The sequence below is a fragment of the Lagopus leucura genome, unplaced genomic scaffold (genome assembly GCF_019238085.1).
Source record: "Lagopus leucura isolate 7727_CA_CO unplaced genomic scaffold, USGS_WTPT01 69-13_obj-0_obj, whole genome shotgun sequence".
Taxonomy (NCBI): domain Eukaryota; kingdom Metazoa; phylum Chordata; class Aves; order Galliformes; family Phasianidae; genus Lagopus; species Lagopus leucura.
This window is the reverse complement of record NW_024968211.1, coordinates 5,885-23,136: the sequence shown is the minus strand read 5'-3', so window position 1 is coordinate 23,136 and position 17,252 is coordinate 5,885. Positions and strand designations below refer to the sequence as shown.

The 17,252-nt window shown below is 42.6% G+C and overlaps 1 protein-coding gene across 2 annotated transcripts; it reads right to left on the bottom strand.

Annotated features, from left to right (window-relative positions):
- Positions 1-2,580: 2,580 nt before the first annotated feature.
- On the bottom strand, positions 2,581-13,372 carry LOC122193518 (glutathione S-transferase-like). Of its 2 annotated transcripts, none has more exons than XM_042894324.1 (7): positions 13,273-13,372; positions 10,537-10,672; positions 9,811-9,862; positions 6,595-6,727; positions 6,109-6,250; positions 4,967-5,098; positions 2,581-2,870 (listed from the first exon to the last, which is right to left on the bottom strand). In XM_042894324.1, the coding sequence occupies exons 2-7, from the start codon at positions 10,621-10,623 to the stop codon at positions 2,745-2,747; spliced, it is 672 nt and encodes a 223-aa protein (XP_042750258.1). In that variant the 5' UTR covers positions 10,624-10,672; positions 13,273-13,372; the 3' UTR covers positions 2,581-2,744. The 2 variants fall into 2 exon arrangements, with proteins under 2 accessions (XP_042750258.1, XP_042750259.1); XM_042894325.1 differs by having other exon boundaries at positions 10,537-10,658; positions 13,273-13,339.
- Between the last annotated feature and the right edge of the window lie 3,880 nt (positions 13,373-17,252).

Genomic DNA, 17,252 nt, shown 5'->3' with positions numbered 1-17,252 from the left:
GCAGTTATCAGTAACATAGCTCCAGGGAGTTACCTGCTCACTGTTGCTTTTAGAACTCTCTCTGCACATTCACATCACTCTCTCCTCAGAAGCACATCCCCTGCTTAGAGCTTTTCTTCACATTCCCTCTAGTTTGCTCCCATTCTGTTATATACTCACTACCCTAGAGGGAGAGATGTCAGCCACATGATTGTTAGTTTTACTCTCAACAGTCAGGAGGTGAAAGGGATGAAAAGTGGAGAACTGATGGGCAATACAAACTTCTGCTTTGAAACTCAAGGTGGGCATGGAAAAACAAAGACTTTTGCACCAAGTACAGTAAGTCTGCATTAAGTCATGCATACTGCATGGAGCTTGGACCATCAGTATGGCTTGTTAAAGTGCTGGTGCTCTCTGTGCCTATGCATCTCCTGTCCCATACAGTTTCGTTCTTCAGGAGATGCACTTGTCATTAACACTGTGTATCTCTACACAGTTGAATTGCAAATAGGATGTGCTAGAGTATTTCCAGCACATCTATTTTCAGAAAATCAGCTGTCTTGTTTAGCTTGCCTACAGTCTTGATAACATTGAGGGACATGTTTTGTATTTTTAAAATTTTACAACTGTAATAATATTTACAGGATCTCTCCACCTCACACACAGGAATAACTCATGCAAGGGTATTTTCTACTTCAGTTCTATTTATGCCTGGAGTATAAAGATGCACGTGAATAAAGAATTTGCTAGCACTCACTGTTTTACAGATGTACTTAGGCATAGACTTGGCTTCAGATGGAGAAGTACTGCAAAAAGACGAGTTTCAGTGTTTGCAGTTCATAACCAAAAAAATACATGATGGTATCAAAAGTAGCAGTAAAAGATAACTTGCCTTTGACAACATGCAGGGCATATTTGATCCATACAGGCTGGATTGCTGGGCTGAGGCCAGTGGGATGAAGTTCAACAATACCATGTACCATGTCCTGCACTTTGGCCACAGCAACCCCAGCATGCTACAGGCTGGAAAGCCGCAAGGAGGAGAAGGATCTAGGGGTATTAGTCAACAGCCATCTGAACATGAGCCAGCAGTGTGCCCAGGTGGCCACAAAGGCCAATGGCATCCTGGCTTGTATCAGAAATAGTTCTGCCAGCAGGTGCAAAGAGGTGATCATTTGCCTGTACTCAACACTGTTAAGGCTGCAGCTTGAGTGCTGTGTTTGGTTTCGAGCCCCTCACCACAAGAAGGGCATTGATGCTCTGGAGCGTGTCCAGAGAAGGACAGAGATGTTGTGAGGGCTCTGGAGCACAAATGTTACGAGAAGTGGCTGGGGGAACCAGGATTGTTCAGCCTGGAGAAGAGGAAGCTCAGGGGAGACCTTATAGACCTCTACAACTACCCAAAGCGAGGTTGTGGCAAGGTGGGGATCAGCCTCTTCTGCATAATTAGTGATAGGACTAGAGGGAATGGCCTCTAGTTGCACAAGGAGAAACTCAAGTTGGGCACTAGGAAAGATTTCTTCTCTGAAAAAGTAGTCAGGCACTGGATCAGGCTGCTCAGGGAGGTGATGGAGTCACCATCCCTGGAGGTGTTCAAGAAACATTTAGATGTTGTACTAAGGGACGTGGTTTAGTGGGAAAATATTAGTGATAGGTGCACAGCTGGACTTTTTGGAAGTCTTTTCAAACCTTGGTGATTCTGTGATTCTACATTCAGTTAAAGACCCCATTTCATCTTACTGCACCCTAACAGAAGTAATTTTTTGTCCTTTTGTTTTACAGCTAATGCAAAGATGTAGGGAAAATGTTAGTAAAAACAGACATTTTTTTATTACTCCAGAAGCAGAGAAATGGATATGCTTAATTAAACAATGTCTTCTAGCTGTAACTCTGTTACAGTTTCTTCTCACTGTGTTTGCAGGAGACCAAAATTTTGGCTTGTCCATCTCTGTTGAAGGAGCAGTGATCTCAGCTGTCTACAGTGGTGCAGCTCTGAAGGGAGCATGCATGTTCTGCTGCCTGGGAGACCATGGTGAGTATGCTGTAGAACAAGCAAGCTGCAAAGAAGGTTCATTATTCTCTTTTCTCTTTACCAGATGCACCTTTCAAATTTTTTTCCAATTTCTTTTTTTTTTTTCCTCTTTGTTCTCTTCTGTAGTCATTATTTTGAAACCTATTTTCACAGAGTCATAGAGACAGAATGTTTTGGGTTGGGAGGGACCTTTAAAGATCGTTTGGTCCAACTCTCCTGCAATGAAGAGAGACATCTACAGCTAGATCAGATTGTTCAGAGCCACATCCAGACCCACCCTGAACGTTTCCAAGGACAGGATGTCCACCACCTCTCTGGGCAACCTGTTCCAGTGCTCTCAGGTCTCCCTGGAGCCTTCCTTCCTCCAGGATGAACAGCTCCAGCTCTCCCAGCCTGTCCTCACAGCATAGGGGTTCCACCCCTTGGATCATTCTTCCATACTAGCACTTCATCACTCTCCTTACAAAGGAGTAAGTTCCCTACTCTGGCAGAGTTCTTTGCTTCCATTCTGCTTTGTTTGCATGTGCTGCAAAGCATTAGACACCTAAAAAGGCAAATCTGCTGTCACATTGCCAGAGTAAACAGAATGCTTTATTTCACTCTTCTATTTATTTCTACCATTGCTTTTAAGTACCAAAAAAAAACTTTACTGAGTTTCCTACTTCCTTCAAGGGTTTGGGTTTTGATGCCTTTCTTCCCAGCACTTTGGGACTTAGTAAAGTTAACATTGCTCTCAATCTAGCTTAAAAATTTTCATCACAGTTGCTACATAATTTTCATCTGGTGGGGGCTTCCTTGGGCTGCCAGGCTGCAGGAACTTCTTAATTGTAGGCATGTTGCTCATTTTGGTTTTAAAAGCCTGAAAAATAAAAGCAAGAGGAATAAGTCCCGACGAAGCGAGCAGCAACTTTCCATACGTAGGATACTGGACAGCTTCTTCCCCCTGCTGGTAGAATAGATTCATTCAGGCGCTGAGGAGATCTACACAGGCTCCTCCTGCCTAACACGAGAAGGACCCAGCTGCTGCCAAATGCTTATTCTTATCAGCAAAAGCAGTGTTGGAGCAAGCAACACCTAGATCTCCACTGCCTGCAAGAAACTGGAGGCAAAACTGCAGTATCTAGAAGCATCAGGGATTAGTTTGGAAGGTCCATGCAAACTAACCAAGCTTTTTTTCCCCATTGCTTCTTATGATGGTGCAAACTTACCACCTAGGAAAACCAAATTAGCAATATGATTTCTATTTTTACCACAAAGCACTTCTAAGATTGTATGGGTGAAAGTGAAATGGCTGGAAGCCATTTTTTTGCTCAACTCAGTTGTCCTGCTCAGGCTTCTTGTGCTACGTGTCTCACCCAACACAGCCAAATTATTTACATGGAGCTGGCAAATATAGCATGGGCCTCAGGCCAGTTCCCTTCTACAGTTTTGTCTGGAGGCCAAGATGAGGACGACTTGGGCATCTCAGATGACAAGAGATGCCTTCTCTCACGGTCAGTCTGAGAAGACCCACTGGAGCAGGTTTTGAGCATCTGGATATCCCACAGTTAGCTCAGCAATATTATGTATATGAGAACCTCTTCTGACAATGGGATTAAGGGAGAGGAGCTTCACAGAACAATAGCCATTTCTTGCTGGCACATGTATGAACATTTTTTCTTCCTTACAAGCACTGGAAGGATAAGGGGGAATACAGGAAGGAGCAAGAAAAGTAAAAACTGTATAGTAAAAAACCACCAGTATTAGAAGTAGTTTCTCTTCTGGCAATGAAAGCATCCTTACGATTCAAGTCATATCAGACGAACAGTGCCCATACCTGGTGGACAAGATATTTTCCCAAAAGATGGGAGCTAGAGGCCAGAATTTCCTGAGGCTGAAAAATGGTGCACAGGTTGCAGTCTGTCACAAAACTCCGCCAACCTTGTTGCTAAAGCAGCTCATTCTGTCATTCAAAATTCAAACTGCTGGGGTTGGGATTTAGGGGGAAGGGGAGAATATCACATCTCCTCCCCACCCCTTTTCCTCAAGGACCAAGCAGAAATTCCAGTTAGGATAGTCTGATGCTGGACTGTTTATTTTGTTCATGGGATCAAAGCCCAAGTCTTTGAGTGCATGCTTTAGGTTAACTGTTTTTAAGAACAAAGCAATGATATCAAGCATGGCCTTATCAGTCTAAATTTGCATTGCTTACACTGCTCTGTTTACCAAGATTACAGGCACAAGGTTGAACTACTAAACAGTATTTGCTTTTTTTAGTCTCAGACTATTTGGATCCACTGTATCAAAACTCTGACTCCTGCAGGTTTGCTCGAGCACTGGGCTCTTACAGCATGCTGCAGATCTGGAATTTTCTGATTTCTGATTGCCTTACTTCTGCTTGGTTGCAGATTTTGCACATGGTACAAAAGCAGAAATTTCATCCTTGATGATATCAAGTTGATTACTGAAGGCAAACTGTGGTTGTTTGTTTGTTTGTTTTGGTCAGGGCTTCAATTTCTAGCCATGCTAGAAAGTAAAGTAGTAAAGTTAATAGAATCCCAAACTTACAATACTAGACAGTAAAGAAAATGGCATGCTCTATCATATTCTAACATGTCAGTCTATGTCACAGACGTAGTTTGTTATTACTATTAGATAGTATTCACAAGCAGGAGACAGGAAAATGAAAACAGGGCAGCTTAGATCAGTGGTTTCCTTAGCATGACATTGATTTCTACTGAGATAGCATAAGCTACTTGAAGAGGGAGAGATATGCCTTAATGGGGTTAAACAGGGGCACGGTGCCTTACAAAATCTATTCACTGCTGCGCTTTATGTTAAACAAACACAAACACGGGTAGTTTACACAGAACAGATTTACACAGAATGGAGAGACAATCACTGCAGGACTGTCCCTTCATGAAATCTTTGTACCGTGTGGTTCCTGAACACAAACATGTTCAATAACATCATTACCTGCAGCTGAGGAAACCCAGAAAGCACAGAAGGTACTTTCTCCTCCACTGCTAAAATGGCTTCCATGAGCTGAACGTCTGCCCAGCTGAATTTGTTTCCCACAAGAAAGTCTTGGCCATGCTGTTTCAAAACCTGTGGAGTACAAGAGAGCACGGGTTGCAGATGATACCTGGCAGCTAAGCCTTATGGCACAGCTGTAGAGCTAATCAGTGACCATAAGTGATTATAAGCAAAGCTTCACTTTTTAGCTGGAGATCTGTGAGCCCAAATCACTTCACTGTTCTTGGAATGTTGTATGGAACCCATATTACAAACTCTGGTCATTTGGTAATGTTGGGTGACGATCGGTACTGGGAAAACAAAGCCACATGCTGAAATAAGCTATTAGCAGTCATAAGGTTATAAATAGAGATAAGAAGGAATTGGAGAGAATTCATAAGATTGCCATTTAGATATTTAATTTATGGTTCTGTTCAACATACAGGAAGCAATCTTAGTATGCAAAATTACAATAGGTAACCAAAGAAAATCCCTGCTTCTGGGAGTAAGTTGTTATAGTAATAGGAACTTCTAGGATGTTCAGCCTTTATTATTTTTTTCCATCAAAACTAAATGAATGTTACAAAAGTGAACAGTGTTGCCAGGACTCGTCAGTTTGGTTTGTTGTTTTGCAAGTGAGGCATGCAGAAATCTGAGGCTGTTTTACTAAAGCAGTCCTAATACCTCAGTGTTTTTGTCTCTCTATCTGATTTATTTGCAAGGGATTTTTTGCATTCTTCAACGGAAGGATAGCAGAGAGATGTGCTCTGAACAAATACAAGTGTGGAATTTTCTCTCATGGAAAAAAAAAAAAACCAAAAACAACAACATACGTGCTTGTTTTTACATCTGCAAAAAGATATGCTGTATGAACTGAAAACATTTCACTTTGTTTGCTTGGTGGCTGTAACAGTATTACAACCCGAACAACATAATCTAACAAACAGAAGATGTGCTGTATCATTTTCCCTTCTTTGTGAGAGCCAAGAAAACTGAGGATCTGGATCTAACTATACCACAAGTATGTTACAAGTATGTTACTTTTGGGAAAGTTTCTGATAACTGTAAATGCAAGTTTTCTAGGCATCCTCTCTGTCACATACCTTTTCAAAGACAGGGAAGTACCTCTCTGTTGCCTTCTCTGCAATTGTAGCAATATTTTTCTCCTTTGCCTCAGGTGGAGAGAAAGGAAACATCAAAATCAAGTGCATCAGATCTGATATTCCTTCCACATACATGTCAATCCTGTTTGAGGGGAGACAATAGACAACAGCATGGGAGTTATTTCATCTGTATTACAATTAACTAAGGCAACTTATAGGACTTGTATATCACGATCACAGTGCCAAATTTCATAGTCAAAACTAAATACAAAATAAAGCTAAGTAAGTTTTAAAAGGACTAAAAGCCTGTTTCTATTCAACAGCATTTCATAAGCAGTGATTAAACCCTGAACAAAGGCTGCAGTCTGCTTTGTTGCTTAGCCTTTCTTACACCTTTTTATTGGATTTACAGGGTTGCATTTGTTCAGTGTAATGCAGCTATCAAATAACAGATTGCTCATTAAGCAAGAGGAAGTGCTACCATACAGGGCTCTCTCCTTCAAGTCCTTCCCATAGAGATTGTATTTCCCTGCTATGTAGCTGAGGATGGCTCTGCACTGCACCAACTTCATCCCGTCGATCTCAACCAGTGGCAATTGATAGAACATCAGGGATCCATCTAGGACACAAAGTCGAATGAGAGCTTGTTAGTTCCTTCTGGAATTCTAGCTTTACAGGAGAGTGCATTACTTTTGCAGTGTAGATCATGGACGCCTTGCCCTAACTCAAACTCCATGTGGTTAATTAACATTGTGGGAAAGATTAAATGCTGTCTGGTAGGCATCAGGTTTGCAGCTTGGTCAGAGAGGTGCAGCTGGGCCCCATGCTTTGCAGCTTTGCCAGGGCTGCACTGCCTGACGGGAACTGGCACCGTTCCCTTGCACTCCTGGCCCATGGCCCTGCTGGCAGGAGAAGGCTTACCCAGCAGTTCCAGCCCCAGGGACCTGAGGAGAATGAAGAGCTGTGTTAAATCAGAACAAAAAGCCCAATTATTTTGAATGCAGATCAGTTCCCTGGCAGGCACATAGACAAGGATGGAAATAAAAAAAGAGGTAGTACCACAGTAAGACTGAGCTACTGGGACAAAGGGAAAGGTCAGGGCACTGGGAGCAGCAGTGCCAGATTCATTGTGAGGCAGTGAAGCCAGGGACGGGGAGTGTGACAGCAGCTTGCTGCTTCACTAAGTTTTGCATAGTTGCCCCAGAAACAGGACTTTGAGCATCCCTGTAGATTTCCATTACAGGCCTGTCTGTCCCCAGTGTCATTTCACAACAACTCAAACCCATCCAGCCGTGCTACTACTATCCCCTCTTGCCCCTGTGCTGACAAGCCCTGTTTTCTCCCAGTGCTGGAAGCAGCGTGGCTGATCCTTTAACAAGGTTGTGCTGAGACTTTGTGTTTGGCACAGCAAAGCCATTTTTTTCTAGTGCAGTTTTCTGCTGAACTCATTCGCCAGCTTTGGAGATACTCCCTGCTCCATTTAAATGTTTATGGGCATCCAAAAAACAATCCTGACCTGTTAAAATTACACTGAAGCTCTAAATCCAAGTAGGCAGCTGCCACTTTGCATTGCTCAAAGTTAAGCGTTTATTTTAATTGCTTGGTCATTATTAATAGTGCATTTCTTCCAAGTACAAGAATTCACAGCACCTTTACCTACTCTCTTCTTTACAGAGCTACTAAAATACTCTGCTAACCAAGAACTAATAAAAAATCTTCACTACATCACTGATTTACAGCTTAAATTCAAAAAGCAACTCTCTTTGTGGCAAGGAATAGTCCATTTATTTCTCATAGACAGTAACAGAATGATCCTGCGTCATCATGTCTTATCAGAACACACCTCTGCAGATTGGGAAAGAACATCACCTATAAGAAGACCCCTGTCTAGCAGAAAAAACACAGGATGGAAAAAATAGCAGCTATACAAGCATACGTCTCAGCAAGGAGTTGCGCTAAGTGGAGAATAAAGAATAAATCTGACTTTCTGCCCCTTGACAAGAAATAAAGTGTAGGAAATGTGAGAACACTGAATGCCTGGTTTGTTTCTTCTCTACACAGAAGAATTTTTATCTTATGACCATTAGTAGGCTGCTTCTCCTGGTTTTGCAATGGGACCACTTCACATAACCACTGCACATAACATACATGCAGGATTTAAAGCGGTTTGCCACTCATTTTGCTGTCTGCACTGTGTGTCTGATGATCGTCTCTGGGCATACATTAAAGAGCTATAACCTGAGCCTGTTTGCCACAGAACAGCAATGCTTCTCAACATCAACCTGTGGCTACGTAGATCGAGCCAAGCCAGCAGGTCTCAGGCCAGTAGGTACAGGCCTGGCCAGGTGATGTACTGGAGTCTCTCCAAAGCAGCTGTCTGCTGCAAGGTACAGCTGGAACTGAAGAACTGGGAACAGTTCCTGGCCTGGGCTGAATCCCAGAAAGCGCTGAAGGATTGCTAGAAGACCTTCAGTTGGCACAGGCCAGAGCCACACCTGGCCGGTGATAACAGTGCTCTGAAGTCTGAACTCAGGGCTTCCTGGAACAAGGCACATTGGCAAGGAGAGAGAAAAAAACTGGAGGTAGAGGGAGTGGTGGTTACTCATGTTCAGTCCTGCTCTGAGCATCTGGCATCACTCCACCAAATGACTAATATTCGTCTTTCTTCAATTCATCGTGTCAAAGCCAGCCTTTTTCTTTGTGCTCTGAGCCTCTTAAGCTCAGTATACGTATATACTTGAAAAGTCTTCATTTTCTTTAGAAGACTTCCCTATCCTTTTTCTTGCCACTTAATTCTCTTCTCTGGCTATGGATAGGCCTCATTTCGAAATGCAGAATCATGCCATTCTGTTTGGGTTAAATATCTTTTAAGAAGGAAATTCAGATTTGGGTACCTAACTATATACTACCTAAACTATTGTATTTAGGGCTATATTTATTGTCTCAACAGCACACAACCCTCCCATGTCATCAGATTACCAGCCAGCTAGACCTACAACTGATCTCACTGATGCCACTTTTTTATTGCTGGTGTTTTGTGCATTTTAGTTCTGTTTTCATCTTTTCTTTAAATGCAGCTTTCCCCATCTGAGTGGGCAGCCTGAACACAGCCAAGTCCTTTTCAGGGTGTCTCTTTGCTGTGCTGGGGTGTTCCTGTCTTGGGCAGCAGAAAAAGTTCAGGACAGGCAAACCTAGCAGTGCTCCTCACAGGCCCAGCTTCTTCCCCACCTGGGCAGCGAGGCTTTCTCCCTCCAGGGTGGTGCAGAGGACTTCAAACCGGGCTTCAGCTGAGCAAGTGGCCAGTGGCTGGGGGTTTGCATTGCTGTTGGGATCTGGTCTCACTTCTACAGTTCACATAAAGGCTTTCTGGCTGCTTGGACCATGTCAGACTTACCTGGGGGAAGATTCGTGGCTCTGGCTCATCCTGCATAGCTGCTTTACATGGCCTTACTGCCATGTCAAATCCTACATTAAACTTTCCAGTGCTAGCCATATTTAATATGTTACTGTGACCACAGTCATAGAAGCTATGATTTCAATCTTATAGGAGTTATTTGGTACTGCAAAGAACAGGTTACACAAAACCGGCATTTCAGCATTCAAGATGTATACCCAGAATTTTGCTTTGGTTTAAATAAATTTTAATGTAGCTAAATACGAGCAACTTTCTGATTGCCAAAGCCTCAAGCATCACAGTCTTACCTTGGCCTAACTTCAGTAACTGCTCTCTTGTTTGCAGAAAAATTTCTTCAAACTGGAAAAGAAGAGAGAAGAGCTCTTTATGTTTCTGGCATTTTTCTCCAATTGACTGCACATAACCTCGAGGAGAACAATCCAGCCAAGCAAAACACAATGAGTTGAGGCTTCAGATGTGCTGTTTGACTGTGAATCCTCTGAGGACTCTCCACCCATCCCCACGGCTGGATAGCAGCAGAAGGACCTGGCCATTTCTGCCTGGTTGCACTGATTCAGAAATTATTGGAGTGCAAGCAGAAGAGAGACACAGACATCTAGAGGGAAGAGCAGGCTGCAGCCAGTGCCAAGGGAAGCACAAGGTAAATCAGTTCTTTCTAACACCACCCCAAGAGTGGGCCAACAACATTCTTTTTTCTTATACACTTTGCAACCGCAATCTAAATGAGACTGAGCAAAGTGATTTTGCACAGCTGGAAAACTGAGATTCATTAAAGGCCTTTTAAAAAAATCCCTGTTTAGACACACTAGAATTACTTCAGAAAACTGATGCTAGCTCTGTGAAATCCAAAGCTCCATTGAGTTTGTATCCCAAATACCAGCCACTGAACAGGGTAGGCACAAACCTAAATTAATTTGAAAATGAAGTTATTCACCCTTTTGCACCCTTATTCCCTGTGTGCATATTAAATTGTTTCACAGAGTGTCCATTTAAAGAGCTGAGTGTTAACCAACCTCCACTCCAGCTGCAGCTAGCAGCCATCGGATGGTCTCCATTCGCCCTCTTCCATTGATATAGGTGAGCCTGGGCTTCCCTGACATGCTTCTGAGTTCCCGATGCCTTGAAAATTTTTAAGCTGAAAACAAAGATCTCAAAAAGCAAGTGTAAGTACCATTATTTGGGGGGAAAAAAGAGAAAAGCCTTTTATTCTCACTACCTTTGCTGCAAGTGTACATTATTTGACTTTAAACACGCTATAGAATCATAGAATCATTAAGGTTGGAAAAGACCACTGAGATCATCTGTTCCACCTGTCAACCCATCCCCACCATGCTCACTAACCATGTCCCTCAGTGGCACATCCACACAGTTCCTGAACACCCCTAGGGACTGTGACTCCACCACCTCCCCATGCAGATTGTGCCACTGCCTCACCACTCTTTCTGAGAAGAAATGTTTCCTAATTTCCAATCTGAACCTCACCTGGCTCAGCTCGAGGCTACTACCTTGTCATATATTAGGAAAGGAAAGATGTGCTGAGTGGTAAAAGCTTTCCAGTGCTACTAGGAACGGGTTTTCTTGGTCATCTGCAAAAACAGGCATGTTTAAACAAGCAATCTGAATACTGAGCTGGAGGGGGAACCTCGTTGCATTACAAGACATTAATGTAAAGCCACTGGAAATCCACCATACCCTCAGGGCAGTTACTCAGTGACAATCACTGCCATGATCACCACTGAAAGGAGGGAAAAAAAAAGGTGTTATACTGCTAGGCTGAAATGTTCCTAGCTTTTTTCTTTTTTTTTTTTGCCAGATGTCACAGTGCATCACGCAGCTTTATCTGTCACCCACTTCTTTCCTAAGTAAATGAATCATTGATCTTCCCTCTGTTCCAAGAGGCAGGTTGAGGTGCTTGGCACTCACAGAATCTTAGAATAGCTTGGGTTGGAAGAGACCTCAAAGATCATCTGGTTCCAAACTGCCTGTCAGGGGCAGGGTTGCCAACAGCTAAATCAATTACTAGATCAGTTGTCTTGGATGGCCTCAGCCTGTCTCCTTCTCCTTCGTGCTTATGGTCTCCCTCAAAGCCATACCTGCAACCTGGCTGCAGGTGCCCCCAAAATGTATCCCAGGGCACAAGGGAGTAGGTGTGCCCAGGGCCTTGCACACCATGATCTCTGCAGCTCCCATCATAGCCCACACCTTTGCACAAAGAGGAGCTGTGGCACAGATAGAAAGTTGGTATAAACCTATTTCATGCAGTATGGGCTGTTTGTGTTGAAGCTGGAGCATATATTTGCCTTAATTTCTGTGTTCCGTTGCCCTAATTGCTAAAAAAAGTGGGACTAGAATTCCCCCTTCGCAAACATATTAGTTTCATACACTACAGAATGGGAGAAAAAAAAGCTTAAGGATGTCCTAAAAACAAAACAAGATAAAAAACAAACAAATAGAAATCCTACAGATGATTTCAATTTTCTCAGTGCTGGAAACAAAAGCTGCAATACTCACACTGTTGCCATCACATGACTGCACTCACACTTCATTTCCCATGTAAATAAGGTTCAGTGCGTTCTAGTGATATTTTCTTCATATCACACTGCTTTCTAAGTGTGCTTAACATGAGGTACATTCAGACAATTCTTTGCCAAAACTCCATTTTAAAGAGCAATTGGAACAATTCTGGTAAAAATTTAGTTGTGCTTTTACAATAAGAAAGGATGGTTTGTGTGATTTTGACAACATAATCTGAATACAAAAGAGAAAATATCACCCTCAGTTAGCAACAACTGTTGCTAATTATGGTCCTGCCTGTAAGTCAGTGGTTGCATTCATTTCTACAAATGCTGAGTGAATAGTTTTTATGGCATGACTGTACAGTTTATCTGTCTATCCACAGCTAACTGGTGCCTCTTCATTACCATGCTTATCAGAAACATTGTGTCATATCATTCCAACACACATTGACCCTGATTGTAATGCACCAAAACGTACAGTAAATAGGATATTAATTACACAGCCAAGGGTTCTACAACTGCATAGGAAAACATAGGGAGTGAAAAGCATTAGGCAACATTTTACTGTTTTACATGAGTAAGAAATCCTGTATACCATTGAATCTGTGAAGAGCAATCACAAGTAGAAAATAAAAACTTGCCATCAGCTGCAGCTTTCTAAAATAAATAATAACTCCATCAGCCATAAGTAGATTTTAATAACCTTAAAGCTCTGACACAGAAAGAAATACTTGGGTTTTTTTTTTGTAGTCTTCTCAGTCTTAGATCCACCAAACATCACCAGTGACTACAAAGGGCCCCGCCACACACCTATCAACACCTGTGTTATGGGGCCTGCATCAGAAGCTGAGTCTTGGATACATTTGGATGCACACCCATGCGCCTGCTGCCACTGGAGATGGGCAGATACCATTCCAAACCTGCAGGATCTTTGTCCTGCTGAAAAGACAGCCTGATGCTTGGCAGGAAACTCAGGTGCAGTCAAGGTCTCAGCATCACCACTTTGGTTGAAAAGCACAAATCACCGCTGCTTCAAGCACAAAAGTGAGTGGATGTATCTACATACATACACATTTACCATTTTTGTCTAAACTCCATATTTCTGTCCTATTCTCTCAGTGCTTAAGAATCTGCTTTACCCAGTGTGATTCACACTGCAGGATTAGTTTCCTGATTAAAAAGATCTTTCTTGCTCCATAGCCCAAACACTAAAGAATAGAAGCCTGTACTTACCTTCTATGCTCAGTCTCCACTACTTGCAGGTGCAGTCCCACCTCTAGTTTAACTTGGTAGCTCCTCCTATGCCTGGGGAGTTCCCAGCCATACCCAATAAGAGAGAAATACTCCTACTGCCATTAATCTGACGTTAGGGAACTTAAAGGCATATGTATCTGAAGGTGCCACTCAAGGCAGAGGCTCTTGCTGCTTGCTGATTTGATCATACGATGGGGTAGTCACACAGTTTCTATCATAGCCATCCATTCAAGCTCCTCTTTTGGAGCTACTGGGGTATTTTACACACATATAAGAGAAGACACTTTAAAACACTGAGAACATTGTAGGTTCTTCTGCATCTTATTTAAGATAACTGCAACTTTTAAAAAACTATCCAGTAAATATTCTAGGCCTATCTTAACAGTAACCAAGGTACTTATTTTCAGTGCTGTCTGGCATAAAAAGAATACCCAAAGTAGGGGATAACAATTCCCAACTATTTCTAAACACAGCTTGCTGATGACAATTTACTTAGTGGTAACTTGGTATAAAAAATAGATGAGCAGTTTATGCGACAACTTAGCCCATGTCTAAGGAAACAGCACTGATTTTGCAATGGAGTGTACATGGAGATGTACACACAGCGTATGCAGAGATGAAGTAAAGTATGATTTTCCTACCCTGTTTCTGTTACATATAGTTACCTCTGACCTCAGCTTTGCCATCTGCCTGTCAGATAAAATGATCAAAATGGAAGAGAGTGTGGACAGACACAAACGTAGCTTAACAGATGTGAAGTAGGATTTGGACAGCAAGGATCATTTTCTCACCTCTAGTGTAGACTCACATATTATGATGTGGCATCATTTACTCTCTGCATCAGATCTGCTAATCTGAAGGTCTGCCCATAAAGCAAACACTGAGAAATGGTACAGTCATGGCTGTACCTACATAGCATCAAAAGTTGGGGAACTTCAGGACCCAAGTCTTTACCTGACTACTTTGAAGAAATTTCAAAATACTGCTACTTACTTTTTATCCTCACATTTCTGGTTCAGTTACAGTTTATCTGCCTGACAGTTTCTGGCAATCTCCTCTAGAGGATGCATTTTCACTTGAGTCCTCTTGGAAATCTGTGATTTATGTTCTCCAAATGTTGACAGTGTCAGCAAAATACAATGATATGGTGCTTTTTCCTACTTTGCCTAATTCTAACCCTCTCAGATTCATCATCTGGAGAATAAAGTAGATCATTAAATGTACATTTCCCTATTGTTTCCATGTCAAATCCAATTAGTAACCTCCAGAAAATTCACATGTACAGGCTGGAAGTGTTTGCCCATACCTGTCCATGATGGCATCACTGAGTAAAGACTAAGCTGCTCCTGCTTTGAGGTCTTTGATATTTGTGACTTGAGGCATGGTGATGAGCAGTCAAGCAAACTGTTCTGATGCTTTTTGGATTTACTGAACGATGTGACATCCAGATTCAATAGTTGTTCCCCTTCTACACATCCCTGTTTGCCAGGAAGAGTTTATCCTTTCTTATGTTTAGGTGATGTTTGAGGTCCCTTCCATCGCAAGCCGTTTTATGATTTTGTGAAATTTTTGTTTTGCTTTCAGCTCAGCAATTGTGAAAACAATGTAACCTCTATAAGCTCCATTGAAATCCATATCTACTGCCTACAAGATTTCTTTCATCTCTAACTTGACTTGTTGTATAATCCTCCGGAGTCGAACAGAAAGCAAATCCGTTTTATGAAAAATCTGGTCAGCCACACCTGTGAGCATCCAGGCAGCTGGCATAGATCCCAGGTACCACTTAAAGGATCTTGGGTTGGGCACAAGCACGCCCCACCCAGCATGTCAAGTTCCTGGTGCAGTCTGTGAACACACTTCATGATGATGCACCTTAGAGAACTCAAAGACTTCTCTAAATGTGGTGTTCACAAACCACGAAACTGCTTTCTTGGGGCACCATGCCTGATTGCAACTTCTGGCAGCACCTTTTCAGGGGTAAGGGCTGAGTATGCAGCTAAATGCTGCTGGAGAATGAAGCAGGGGGTTAGGATTCTCACTGTGCTTCCAGTCAATCTCTTAAAATGAAGAACAAACACACACTGATAAAACTAAAGTCCACAAAAATAGTTCAACAAAGTTGTTGTCACGCAACCCAAGACATGCTGACCTGTGACACTCCAGCAAAGACTCTAGTCTTGTCCTGAAAGCCTTACTGAACACCCAAGTACATAGACTCTTAGAATTCTGTGATCCTTAGTTGGAAGAGACCCATAAGGGTCACCAAGTCCAACTCCTTGCTCCACATAGGACCACCCAAAATTCAAACCCTATTGTAAACACATTCCCACTGCCCTGTGCAGCCAGTTCCATGCCCACCCCCTTCTGGAGCAGACCCTTTCCCTAACCCCCCGCTGCCCTCCCCTGATGCAGCTCCATGCCATTCCCTCAGGCCCTGTCTCTGTCACACAGAGCAGAGCTCAGCGCTGCCCCTCCCCTCCCTGAGATGGCACACTGTTGACTCATGCTCAACTTGCTGCAACCAAGATCACCGTAAATATGATGTCAGCCAAGTTGGCATTTTCTCCTGCACATTTCTGCAGGCCAGTTGGCACTTATCCAGACCACCAGCACAGAAAATTCTGAGAAAATCAATCCTAATCCTGATTTACACTCATGCGAGGAGTGTAAATGGCAAGGAAAGCTTAAAGGGAGGGACAGAAACAAGATTTATGCTAGAAAAACGAAAGGCCAGCACACAGACCCCAGCATCGGCATGTGCCTTCCCTTGTAGCAAAAGTTTCCTAGCACAGCCGTGACCTGGGCCAGCCAGCTCTGTCCCACGGGGTGCCCAGGCACTGCGGGTGGGCAAGTGTGGGCCAAGGATCATTGCCAAGAACTGCCTCAGAGGCGGCCACCCTGTGTGCAAAGCGGGAGTGGCTGCACAGACACCAGCTTCACTGTGCCAGTGGCTGCAGGGCCAGAGCAGCATCACCAGCACAAACAGCGCGGAATAAGGCAGAACCCTTTGAGGGGCTTTAGACAGAGCCTGGAATGATGCTTAGCGATGTTCGTAACATTGAGAAGGACAGTGAGGACAGATGAAGGGTGGGCTAAAGCCAGCAGGCAGGCAGAGAAGGTGACTCATGCTGACTCAGGGCTGTGTCAGGGTCAGACATAAATACCAGTTACGCACATGCCAAAAAAGGAGCAGAGTCTACACGGCTATCTGGCCCCAAATCTGTAAAACCTGGTCAAAGAGTGGGTTGATATCCCCCATCGTGTGAGGTGTGCCACATCAAGGCTTCAAAGCCAACTGAAAAAGAACTTTAATCCATAATGTGAAATACTGAACTTAAATAAGTTTTGTATTATAATGACTTCTTATTTCAATAGCAACTTGCATATGTTTCCTTTATAGGGCTTCTGGCATGTGCTGCAAAGCTTTCTAGGACTTTCTAGGACTCTCAGTTTGTGCACATTGTTACATCCAAAGCTTATGTGCATTGTTGCACTAAAAGAAATAATTAGTTTATGTTTAAATAACATTTATATTTTCAAAAGGAGGTGGAAGGAAGCAAAGACTTCTACATTTATCTGATGTTGATAAATTATAAAGCTGAACAAAAGCGTTTATTCCATCTTTTTTTCTTTTTTTTTTTCTCAGTATAGGGAATTGTAGTTGAAATTGGTTACTGGAAAATATTTAAAACCAGCTTTTATCCTGTGAGACATTTTGTTTGTTTGTTCTGGTTATTGTCTTTATAAAATCAGATTTACTTACACTTCTTATATAAGGAGAAATAGATTTCAGGGCACACAAGTCCACTTCTATTCCTATAAAACAGCTTTGTTTTTACTGAAGTTTATGTTTCCCCCGAGTTCATCATCATTCTCATAACATTCAGTATCCTTAGTATAGGTTCCAGCCTTTATTTCCCTTTAAAAGGAAATATTCTCTTTCCCTTAGACTCCCTTAC